The sequence below is a fragment of the Lepus europaeus genome, chromosome 20 (assembly GCF_033115175.1).
Source record: "Lepus europaeus isolate LE1 chromosome 20, mLepTim1.pri, whole genome shotgun sequence".
In the NCBI taxonomy this organism is placed as follows: domain Eukaryota; kingdom Metazoa; phylum Chordata; class Mammalia; order Lagomorpha; family Leporidae; genus Lepus; species Lepus europaeus.
In genome coordinates this window covers 264,843-277,553 of record NC_084846.1, presented here as the reverse complement: position 1 = coordinate 277,553, position 12,711 = coordinate 264,843, and the positions used below count along the sequence as shown (strand labels likewise).

The window sequence follows — 12,711 nt, the reverse complement described above, 5'->3', positions numbered from 1 at the left end:
GTGTTAGAGATGTGCTACCATAACAGATGGTGTCTAACCACATGTCAATAACTGAGCCCCAACAGACTGCAGGCATTAAGTCCCTGAAAATCATAAGGAGAAAGGGGTTTATCTTCAATTCTTTCACTTGGATCCTGAAGGTTCTTCTCCAGGAACCACACAGAAACTGCATTAATTCTGGGTATGACGCACTTGAACAGCATGTGTTTTAGTAACTTTTAACATGGATTCCTGAGGAGGATTAGAAACAAGACATCCTGTCTCTGCACCCTTGTTGGTGGTCACAGTGGAGTGTGCTTCTGATTCACTGCAGAGAACTACATGTTCATGTGTTCAGAAGAGGGTGAGGCAGAGAGATGTTGGTTTAAATGGTGTGTGTTGATGCTTGTCAGTGCCTTTTGGAATTTAATGCTTATCAACTCAGCAGGTTGTCATGCACTGTGGGCAACTGATAATGGGGCTGGTGACCTTTGAGGCAGAGTGTTACCGTATGATCTCTCCTAGTCTGTGTTTTCACAATGTTCTGTCCCTTATCAATGTTTCATTGAATTTGTCTGATTTAATTCATATATTATTAGCCAAGATGACTAATGGGACATTTATGGTAAACATTTTAAGCATGTGAATCTTCTGGTTGTGTGGCAGCTACTTATTGTTTGTACTCTGTCAGATTTCTAGAGATAGGATGTGATTATCTGAAGGTGAATTAATCTCTCATCTTAGGGACACTGTGTGGGAGACAGGGAGGACCTGCCTTGTTCGTGATCTTAGGGTGAAAGCTTTAGATCATGCCATGAAGAGGAGGCCAGGCTTTGCTCTCTGCCTTTTCTTCCCCGGGTAGAAAAGTGTCTGGCCACTCTTTTTTGTGCAGAATTGCCAGCCCTCTTTTGCTTGTCACAGTCTACAATTGCATTTGCTTGAATCTCCTTGATGGGCTCAGATGAATGTTTCCTTCTGGAGTTTGACTTCAAGCTCCAGCTTCCATACAGGGAATGAACTTCTCTACAGCTGATGGAAGATATGTTGTTATTTGCCTAACAGGAGTTATTTTATGTGCATAGCCCACACTTATTTACCTAGTATTTGGCCTTTGACTTGGCATTCTTTTTATGTGGCTGTAATAGTCTAATGATAATTTTTATTTAATAAACTGCATATTTCTCTGAGATGATGGGGATTCATCATTGAATAATGAGATAAAGTCTTTTATCAAAATTCTTTAAAATAGTTACCAAATCACTGCTGATAAAAATGTAGATGTTCATCACCCGCTCACAAATCCCCACACTTCTTTTCAGTGTATCCACATCCTTCATTCTGTCTCTCCTGTGTATCACTCATTTGTCTTATGTCTGTAAAGATCAGCCTGTTATGGTCACTTCATGTGAATTGATTCGTATCCTTTGTGGTCTTTTGTGATGACATCTTGCAGTGCACCATGTTTTCCTGTTTTATCCATGCTGTGGCTTGCAGTAACATTTAGTATACTTTTCTCAAAATATCTTAATATCTAAGTATGCCTTGGTGTCAGACACCCTGTTTACTCAAAATTATACCTCTGCATGCCAGGTGCTGAAATAAAAAACTGACAATATTGCCTTCAGGGGCAAAATAATTAAGCTAGACAGCCTTCAGCTTATAGCAAGTGCTATAAATAACCCAGGGTGAATGCAGTATGCCCTTTATAATGAAACATACTACGAAGGCCAGATGTTTAAAAGAAAAAAAGTTTATTCAATGGTTTTAATTTATTATTCAAATAAATAGAGCTAACCTATGGACACTTGCCAGGAACACAATTTATTTGCCAGGTCAACTTCATTGTTCACAAGTAAGTCCTCTATATGATCTTAAAACCTCCTGGGAATATATGTGTATGGAAGGGTGATTTTTACCTAGAAGACACAATTAAACTTCAAACTCCACATATAAGAACAACATGTACAACACTGTGTGACATAATAGAGAAATACCTTTCAACTATAAGTAAAGCACTGCCAATTACAAACTGTGTGAATATATATTGTGATATTGAGGAAAAGGAAAAATTCTTAGTTATGCCCCAAATAGAAACATATCCAAGTACAAAGAACTAAAGGAATGACTGGATAAATATATTAAGTCCTATGTAACTTATTACCAGGAAGGAATTTTCTTAGCATTCAAATTATGGAAGAAATATAATAAGTTAGAAAAATCTGAATTCCAAAGGAATGCATAGTGAGATAATAGAACATATACCCTTTTAGGTACATAAAACAGGAAAGCTCTTCTTAAATTCTAAGAAATCAAATTTTCACTTAAGATACATAGAAAAATGAGAGAACACGCAAATATAAAATATGAAATGATAATTCAATACAGAGAAAAATGAAAACTAAATTAACATCTCCAATTATCCAACAGAGTTTATGAATGAAATTCTTATGTTCTAAAAAAAAAACAAAAAGTTAAAGCTGACTTGAACAGAGTGAAATATTATATTAGGTAATTATAGCAAGGACCGGGGTCAAATGACCAAGGTGGACCTAGGCAAGGAGGAGAATGTTCTAAAATTTGGGACAACTGATGAGTCAGGTGGTATTCAGTCTACTGCAGAAATTACTGAAAACAGAAATGCTTGCTCCTGGGTGTTGTCCTTAGGTTGGGACACATCGAGGCTTTCCCAGAGGGTTTGTGAAGGTGAATGTGAGAACAGACACGGTTTGTTTCAGAGGAGTTCAAGGGCCATTCCATGATCTTCTAGAGCCCTTGGAACCTCACTCACACCTCCTCCTTTTGCCACAGCTGAGGCACCACTGAGTGGAAGCCTGAGTCTTATCATTGCTGTTTCAGGGCGTGGCTATGTTGTTGCTCTGAATTCCATGGTCTCACCCTTCTCCCTGGTGCTGCCCCTCTCTTTAGGTGGCTGTGGAAGAACTACCAATACGTGCTGGCCTTCCGCTTTGCCATCCAGGAGATCAATAAGGACCCTCACCTACTCCCCAACCTGACCCTCGGTTTCAAATTCTACAATGCTTTTGCCAGTGAACAGTACACCTTATTGAACATAGTGTATTGGTTGTTTGGGGCCACTATGCCTTTCCCTAACTACACCTGCCATACACAAGGCAGACATGTTGCCATCATTGCTGGAACCACATCAGCATTGTCTGTTGAATTTGGATCGCTTTTGGAGCTGTACAAAACCCCACAGGTAATGAGTTGCGAATCCGGAGAGCAATAGTTGAATCTCCTCCAACACTATTCTCTCACCTCTGAAGAAAGGGAAATGGGGCTTCTCCCTATGGTACAAGACTGACCAAATGGAATTTCCTGGGGTGATTAATAGTGGAGGGAGAAGAAACAAAAGGAAGTAGGAGGGAATGCTGAGAGCCTCCCCTCAGATCACTGTGTAGGGCCTGTGTATCCATCCGCCACCAGCTGGAAACATTGGTAAATACAGTTCCATACTGCATCAGAAATGTCCACAACACACAGAGGTATCCTGTCCTAGTACAGCACTGTCTCAGGAGGGATCCAGAGACCAAGCTATATTAGATGGGAAGATATAAAGACCTGCACATATGGTTTCTGTTTGGGCAAATCCAATGACTATGTCAGTTCCAAAGCTTTCCAAGGCAGTTTTTTAGAATGATTGATTTATTTGAAAGCACAGAGGAATTGGGAAAGTTACACACACACCCCTAGTATAGAGACAGAGAGGGGCAGGGGAAGGGAGAGAGGGAATGGAGAGAGAGCTTCTATTCACAGGTTTACTCCATGTTTACTCCATAAATGCCCACAATAGTCAGATCTGAGTCAGGAAGAAGGCAGGAGTAGGAACTGAATGCAGATCTCCCACGTAAGTGACTGTGGTCAAGCACTTGTGCCATCTTCTGCTGCCTTGTCAGGCATGTTTGCAGGAAGGTGGATAAGAAGTGGTGTAGCCAATCCTTGAACTATATGGAGTTCTGAAATGGGGTGCTGGCGTTACAAGTTGGAACTTAACTCATCTGACCCAAACTGGCTAAACCCAGAATGCTGAGGCTCAATTCAAGTTAGACTGGAATTCACCTACTCCCTATGTCCAATCATCCCTTTTTCACAGGCACAGAAATCAATTTCTTCACAGCATTCCCAGTGATAATTCTGCTTACTAGTCCTCATGTCAGAAGTGTTTTTCTTGCTGTTTTTATTTGAGGGCCAGAGAAACTCACACACACACACACACACACACAGAATTCCCATCTGCTGGTTCACTCACCAATACCTCCCATGATGTTGGACTACATCTGCCATAGCAGATGCATAGAGCCAGGAATGAAACCCATATGAATGCAATAAATCCAATTACTTGAGCTAGAATTATTGTCTCCCAGAGTCTGCACTAGCAACTTAGAGATATTTCACCAGGGACCTGCTACACAAGCAAAATCAGGACATGTACCTGCCAAACATAGGCCACATGGTGATCAGAGGATTCTGGTTTGGAAAAATTATTTTGCCCCAAATCAAAGAGGGTTGGTGACTGTATCCTTGGAGACAATGCAGGATTCCTGTGGTAATCAGTGCACTCCAGATACCAAGAGATCAACACAGTAGAGATTTCTGTCTCAGAGTTATCTACAATGGTGGCTGCTGGAGGAGGTGGCTCTGCTCCACCAGTCACTATGGGCAAGGATGTGGGAAAGAACACTGGCTGGGTGAAACAGCATCCAGAGTTCCTTCTTCCTGAGTCCCCACTGCAGGACAGGAAGAGTGTACAGAAACTGACAGATTTTCTTTAAAGCTACGAATGAGGAGTCACATTTATTAACCAAAAGCAATGGGCATGTGAAGCATGGTCTTCTCTGTGGCCAAGGTAGCAGGATTTGTTCATTCCTGCCATACACTTTGTCTTTACTCAGTAGTATACTGCACAAGGAATCCCTTGCTGAGAATTTGTTTTTCATTCACTTCCAAGAGAGAGAACCCACATCCCACAAAAGTTTGATTGTTTTTTTTTCTTCCCTTTCAGCTCACCTATGGCCCTTTTGATCCCATGCTAAATGATAAGGACCAGTTTCCCTCACTCTATCAGATGGCCTCCAGTGACAGCTCTTTGGGCCATGGAATGATCTCCTTGTTGCTGCATTTTGGCTGGACTTGGGTGGCGCTCTTTGTGTCTGATGACATGAAGGGAGAGCAGTTCCTTCAGTACTTTGAAGCAGAGATGCTCAAGAAAGGAATCTGTGTGGCCTTTACAGTTAAGCTCCCTGTCACAAAGAAGTTGTATGGGGAGAGTGATCTCACTTTCATGAGTAGCATCAGAGTTTCTTCTGCAAATGTGCATATACTCCATGGTGATGTAAGAGGTCTCATCAGTGTGGACATTTCAGTGCAGTCGTTTTTAACCATGGGGAAAGTGTGGATCATGACATCAAAGTGGGATCTTGTTATGTCTGAGACAAACCACATGCTGCACTCTTTGCATGGAGGCTTCTCATTTTCTCCCCACAAGGAAGAAATCCCTGGCCTCAAACATTTTCTCAAGATGGCAAAGCCTTCTCACTACCCAGGAGACTTTTACTTCAGTAAATTATGGCTTTTCCATCTGGACTGCTCACTTGCAGGATCATTTTGTGGACATATTGGAACCTGCTCACCAAATGCTTCCTTAGAGTTTCTTCCAGGACATATTGACCTGCTGACCATATCTGACTCCAGCTATTTAGTCTACAATGCTGTCTACACCATTGCCCACGTCCTCCATAAAATGATTTTGGAGAAAGTAGAAATGGGATCTTTAGGGGAAGCATACCAGCCCATGATTCTTCCCTGGCAGGTAAACCTCCCCTAGAACAGAACAGACACTGCCCACTTGATCGAATCTAGAGATGTTTTATTGAGGTACAGCATCATGACCCTGCTCTCATCTCAAGGTCAACAGGATTACAATGGAAGATGTTTTTTTTTAAAAAAATATTTCTTTATTTGAGATGTAGAGTCATAGAGAGGGAGAGACAGAGAGAAAGACCTTCAATCTGCTGGTTCCCTTCCCAAATCACTGCAATGGCTGGAGCTAGGCTGATAAAAACCAGGTGCCTGGATCTTCTTCTGGGTTTCTCGTATGGGTTCAGGGGCCCAAGTACTTGGACCTGTAACCTGGGATCTTTCCATTGGTTACAGCTATATGTGTGATTGTTAACTTTGGCTGGAGATTTCAGTCATTGCAGATTTTGAATGTATACTATCAGAAAGCTTATCAGAAAATAGTATTTTTTTTACTTTGCATAACTAAGTCTTTCAAATTTTGTTTATTTATTTAAAGGGAATGGATTTCATGTTTTACATGTTAATTTAAGAAAATTAGAATACTTCCCACCCTTCATCCTCCTTCTTTGTTGTTTATTTTAATTTTTATGATAACATGCTTTCAGCTTACTTTATAATCATATGCTTAAACCTCTACTAAATGAGGAATTTAGCAAGTAATAAGTAGATCACTTTCTCAGGAGTATAGTCTACATGGCTATAAATAATAATCAAATCTCAGGATATCTATTTCACTCATTTATGTTTATATTTAAAAATGCATACAAACAATAAGTAAAATGAACATGTAATCAGATTTGTACTATTAAGTTGAGTCTCTGAACATTTTTAGTTAATAATTCTCATCTTTACCAGAATCCATTATTTTAAAAGAAATTTTTTTTATGTTATATAGGTTTCATGTATTTCATGTATACAATTTAGGAACATAGTGATAATTCCCCTCCTATCCTCTCTGCTGGTCACACTCCAACTCTGCCTCCTCCTCCCTCTCCCATTCCAACTCTTAATTTTTGCAAAGATCTATTTTCAGTTTAATTAATGATCATATAGTTAACCCGACACTAAGTAACAGAGTTCAAAAATAGTATGAAGAAAAATCCTCTCTCTTCTTCAATAGAAGAGACAAGGGCTGTAAATAATCATTGAATCTCAACATGTTTGTTTCACTCCAATACATTATATTTCAGGTACTGTATTAGTTACCTTAGATCAGAGAAAACATATGGTATCTATATTTTTGGGACTGGCTTATTTCACTAAGTATAATGATTTCCAGATCCATCATTGCAAAAAGGCAGGATTTCATTGTTTTTAGAACTGAGTAGTATGCCATAGTGTATATATGCCATAATTCCTTTATCCAGTCAACAGTTGATGGACATCTGGGGTGAATCCATATTTTAGCTATTGAAAATTGTGCTGGAATAAACATGAGGGTACAGATAACTCCTTCAGGTGCTGATTTCTTTTGGTTTGGGTAAATTCCCAGGAGTGGGATAGCTGGATCATATAGTAGGTCTGTATTCAGTTTTTTTTTTTAATAGAAAGCGTTTATTTAATAAATATAAATTTTCAAAGTACAACTTCTGCATTATAGTGGTTCTTCCCCCCATACCCACCCTCTCACTCCCAAAGCATCCCACCACTTACTAGTGCTCCCATCCCATTCTTCACTGATTCATTTTTAATTATCTTTATATACAGAAGATCAACTCTATACAAAGCAAAGATTTCAACAGTTTGCACCCACACAAACACACAGAGTAAAAAGTACTCTTTGAAGACTAGTTTTACTGTTAATTCTCATAGTATAATACATTAAGGCCAGAGACCCCACATGAGGAACAAGTGCACAATGATTCCTGTTGTTGATTTAACAATTAACAGTCTTATGTATGATGTCAGTGATCAACCGAGTCTCTCGTCATGAGTTGCCTAGGGTATGGATGCCTCTTGAGTTCACAAACTCTGACCTTATTTAGACCAAGGCCTTAGTCAAAGTGGAAATTCTCTTCTGCCTTCAGAGAAAGTTACCTCTTTTTTTGATGGCCCTCCTTTCCACCAGGATCTCACTCACAGAGGTATTTCATGAAGGTCATTTTTTGCCACAGTGACTTGGCTTTCCTTGCCTGAAATGCTCTCCTGAGCTTTCTAGCCAGATCTGAATGCCTTAAGGGCTGATTCTGAGGCCAGAGTGCTGTTTAGGACATTTGCCATTTTATGAGTCTGGTATGTGGCTTGCTTTCCATGTTGTATCATTCTCTACTTGTTAATTCTATCAATTTTTATTAGCAGACATTTGGTCTTTGACACTTAATCCTATCTTTATGATCATTTATGAACTTAAACTGATCACTTTAACTAGTATGATAGCATTGGTACCTGCCAACATAATGAGATTTGGAGACCCATGGCAAGTTTTTAGCTTTACCCTTAGGGGTAAATCCAAGGAACATGTGCTGAAATGTCCATCTCCCTTCTCTCTTATTCCCGCTCCTATTTTAAAGAGGGATAAATTTTCAATTGGATTTAACCACCTAGGAATAATTCTGTGTTAAGTAAAGAGTTCAACAAATGGTATTAAGAATAAAAAGAAAATACTAAAAAGAATAAAATAGTAAGCTGTTCCTTGACAGTCATGACAAGGGCTGATCAAGTCATTTCCTCTTATAGTGTCAGTTTCACTTATGCAAATTTCCTTTTAGGTGCTCAGTTAGTTGTCACAGGTCTGGGAGAACCTATGATATTTGTACCTTTGGGACAGGCTTATTTTACTCAGCATGATGTTTTCCAGATTCCTCCATTTTGTTGCAAATGACCAGATTTCACTTTAATTTTTTTTATCGCTGTTTGTATTATATAGAGTACATATCCAATACTTTTATCCAGTCATCCCTTGATGGGCAATTAGGTTGATTCTAAGTCTTAGCTATTGTTAATTGAGCTGCAATAAACATTGTGGTACAGATATCTCTTTTATTTCCCAATTTAATTTCCCTTGGGTAAATTTCGAGGAGTAGGATGGCTGGGTGATAGGGTAGGGCTATATTTGGTTATATTCAGAGAGAGAGAGAGAGAGAGAGAGAGAGAGTCAGTCTTCCATCCAATGATTTGCTCCCCAATTGGCCACAAAGGCTAGAGCAGCACCAATTCAAAGTCAGGAGCTAGGAGCTTCTTCCAGGTCTCCCACATGGATGCAGGGGTCCAAGGACTTAGACCATCTTCTACTGCTTTCCCAGGCCATAGCAGAGAGCTGGATCAGAAGTGGAGGAGCTAGTCTCCAACCGGCACCCATATGGGATGCTGGTGCTTTAGGCCAGTGCGTTAGCCTGCCCGTGCCACAGCGCTGGCCCCCATAGTGACTTTTCCAGTTTGCATTCTCATCAACAGTGCATTAGTGTGTCTTTTCCCTCATATTCTCACCAGCAAGTGTTGTTCATTCATTTCTCCATGAAAGCCATTCTAAATGGGGTGAGGTGAAACCTCATTGAGGTTTTGATTTGCTTTTCCCTGATGGATAGTGATCCTGAACATTTTTTCATATGTCTGTTGGCTTTTTTGATTTCCTCTTTTGAAAAATGTCTGTTTAGGTCCTTGGCCCATGTCTTAAGTGGGTTCTTGTTTTGTTGTGGTGGAGTTTGTTTATCTCTTTGTAGATTCTGGTTATTAATTCTTTATTGGTTACATAGTTTGCAAATATTTTTCCCATTCTGTTGCTTGCCTCTTCAGTTTCCTGGATTCCTTTTTTTGCATTACATAAACTTCTCAATTTGATGTAATCCCAGTTGTTAATTTTGGCTTTGACTGCCTGTGCTTCTGGGGTCTTTTCCAAGAAGTCTTTGTCTGTCTTTCCAGGTTTCTCCAAATTTCTCTAATAATTTGATGGTGTCAAGTCATAGATTTAGATCTTTAATCCATGTTGGGTGGATTTTTGTGTAAGGTGTAAAGTGTGGAAATCCAGTTTTCCCAGCACCATTTGTTGAATACATTGTCCTTGCTCCAGGAATTGGTTTTAGCTCCTTGATCAAATATAAGTTGGGGGCTGGTGCTGTGGCACATTAGGTTATAGCCCTCGCCTGAAGCACTGGCATCTCACATGGGCACTGGTTCTAGTCTTGGCTGCTCCTCTTCTGATCCAGCACTCTGCTATGTCCTGGGAGAGCAGTAGAAGATGGCTCAAGCCTTTGGGCTGCTGCCCCTATTATGGAGACCTGGAATAAGCTCCTGCTCCTGGCTCTGGATTGGCACCGCTCCGGCAGTTGTGGTCATTTAGGGAGTAAACCAGCAGATGGAAGACCTCTCTCTCTTGTCTCTGACTCTGTAACTCTGTATTTCATATAAATTAAATAAATCTTATAAAATATAAGTTGGTTATAGATGTTTGGATTGATTTGGTGTTTCTATTCAGTTCCATTGGTCTATCCATCTGTTTTTGTGCCAGTACCTGGCTATTTTGATTATAACTGCCCTGTAGTATGTCTTGAATCTGCTATTGGGATGCCTCTAGCTCTGTTTTTGTTGTATAAGATTGCTTTAGCTATTTGAGGTCTCTGTGCCTCCATATGAATTTCAGCATTTTTTTCCAAATCTGAGAAGAACATCTTTGGTATTTTGATTGGTGTCACATTGAATAAGTAAATTGATTTTGAAGAATGGACGTTTTGATGATATTGATGCTTCCAATCCACAACCATGGAAAATTTCTTCATTTTTTGGTATCTTCTATTTCTTTCTTTAAAGTTTTGTAATTCTCATTGTAGAGTTCTTTGACATCCTGGGTTAAGTTTACTCCAAGATATTTTATATTTTCGTAGCTATTGTGAGTGGGATTGATCTTAGAAGTTATTTCTCAGCCATGCATTGTCTGTGTATACAAAGGCTGTTCAATTTTGTGCATAGATTTTATATCCTGGTGCTTTGCCAAACTTTTTTTTTCCTTTTTTTTTAACTTTTATTTAATGAATATAAATTTCCAGTGTACAGCTTATGGATTACAATGGCTTCCCCCTCCCATAACTTCCTTCCCACCCGCAACCCTCCCCTCTCCCGCTCCCTCTCCCCTTCCATTTGCATCAAGATTCATTTTCAATTCTCTTTATATACAGAAGATCAATTTAGTATAAAGATTTCAACAGTTTGCACCCACATAGAAACACAAAGTGAAACATACTGTTTGAGTACTAGTTATAGCATTAAATCACAATGTACAGCACATTAAGGACAGAGATCCCACATGAGGAGCAAGTGCACAGTGACTCCTGTTGTTGACCCAACAAATTGACACTCTAGTTTATGGCGCCAGTAACCATCCTAGGCTGTCGTCATGAGTTGCCAAGGCTATGGAAGCCTTCCAAGTTTGCCGACTCTGATCATATTTAGACAAGGTCATAAAAGACAGAGTGAGGATAGTAACCAATGATCCTAAGAGTGGCATTAACCAGGTTTGAACAATTATACAGCATTAAGTGGGGAAGAGGACCATCAGTACACACAGGTTGGGAGTAGAGCCATTGGTGGTAGAGTAGAGGTTATGATTACAAAGGAATGAGGCCCAAATGCACTAGACAGGGCCTAGGACAAAGGAAAGAGTCATTATTAGAGGAGCTAAGAAAGGTGCTGTCTAAGCTACAATTAAGTTTTCTGATTGAGAGGCAAATAGACCCTGATAGAAGGGGCTTGATAATAATCTGGTGGGCTTTAGGCCTTGTAAATTCAGAGGCCCAGGCCTATCTATCTCTTCACATGGGGTATATCCTAAGGGAGGTGTGAACCTCCTAGGGAAAGGCACTCTGTTGACTTTCATTACTTGGCTGGCCTGGGAGGAGAGCTGGCCAGGTAAAGGCAAGTGGCATCTCTAACAAGAAATTTACAGTTCTGCCTGCAATGTTGCTGACCCTACTTGACCATCCCCTCAGCTGCAGTGGTCACTTTGGAAGTTGGGCTGAATGAAGGGCTTTTCAGCTTAGAGCCAATAAGATCTGTGGCTCTGACCTGGGCATCCTTCGACTCCAGGGCAGGTCCATTTCCAGTGATCCAACTCTTGGCAGAGCTGCCAGGGCTCTTCACAAGCTGACTTCTGCTGAAGCCCAGGCTTACCACATTGAAAGCCACTGCAGTGGACTGGCCTGTTGGGTCTCCTTGAGGGCAGATCACTGTACAGATCAGCCATTAATAGGCCTGCCACCCATTGCTTCTGATGCCTAGCTTTCTTTTCCTCCTGGTTTGTGTTAAAGCAGACCAGAGGATGCAAGTCAAGGGAGTGCCCAAGTCCCATCTCTAATCTTCGGAGGCCTGAACTACAAGTCTATAGTCACAGGCATGTTCTGTAGTAGTTTTTCTAAGGTAGACAATGCCCATGAGGAAAATTATATTCTCACTTTAAAACTTTCTTTCCCTTTGGTCTGAAAGGGAGGTTTTTTCTACTTACTGTATACTTCACTGATGGCGAAGTGAATCTAGCTATGAGATTATTATTTAAGTTCTTATTTTGGCTATGCTATTACAGAAAAATGTTAGCCATCTCTTTTATAAGGTCTAAAGATTAAATTGTGTGTCCTACAGATTCCTTTATAATAGAATTAGTTTCCTACATTGAAGAGAATAGAGAAATGAAAGAACAAGTTGGGCTTAGAATAGAGAAATGAGGGAGCAAGTCCTAGATCACTTGCTGACAATAGCAATATCACATGAATACTTAGCAAACCATTTCAACCATTAGAAAACAACTTAAGAAAACATTTACCAGAAGGTCCAATGCCTTCTATAAATTTTAAGAATCATGTATTTGAAAATACCTCTTAAATATCTAACATGGTGTAGTTTGTTTAACCAGTAAACTTAAGCACAACCATCTAAAATGTTTTTAGTTTCTTTCTACCTACACGTTTAAAACATATGATACACAGATTCAGG

At 40.0% G+C, this 12,711-nt stretch overlaps 1 protein-coding gene across 1 annotated transcript in view; it reads left to right on the top strand.

The window, feature by feature from the left end:
* Positions 1–12,711, top strand: part of LOC133749966 (vomeronasal type-2 receptor 116-like) — a 49,925-nt gene that overhangs the window by 9,301 nt on the left and 27,913 nt on the right. The window contains exons 2-3 of the mRNA XM_062179335.1: positions 2,905–3,196; positions 5,000–5,806. Of these exons, the coding sequence (XP_062035319.1) occupies positions 2,905–3,196; positions 5,000–5,806 (1,099 nt within the window). The remainder of the gene's footprint in view (positions 1–2,904; positions 3,197–4,999; positions 5,807–12,711) is intronic.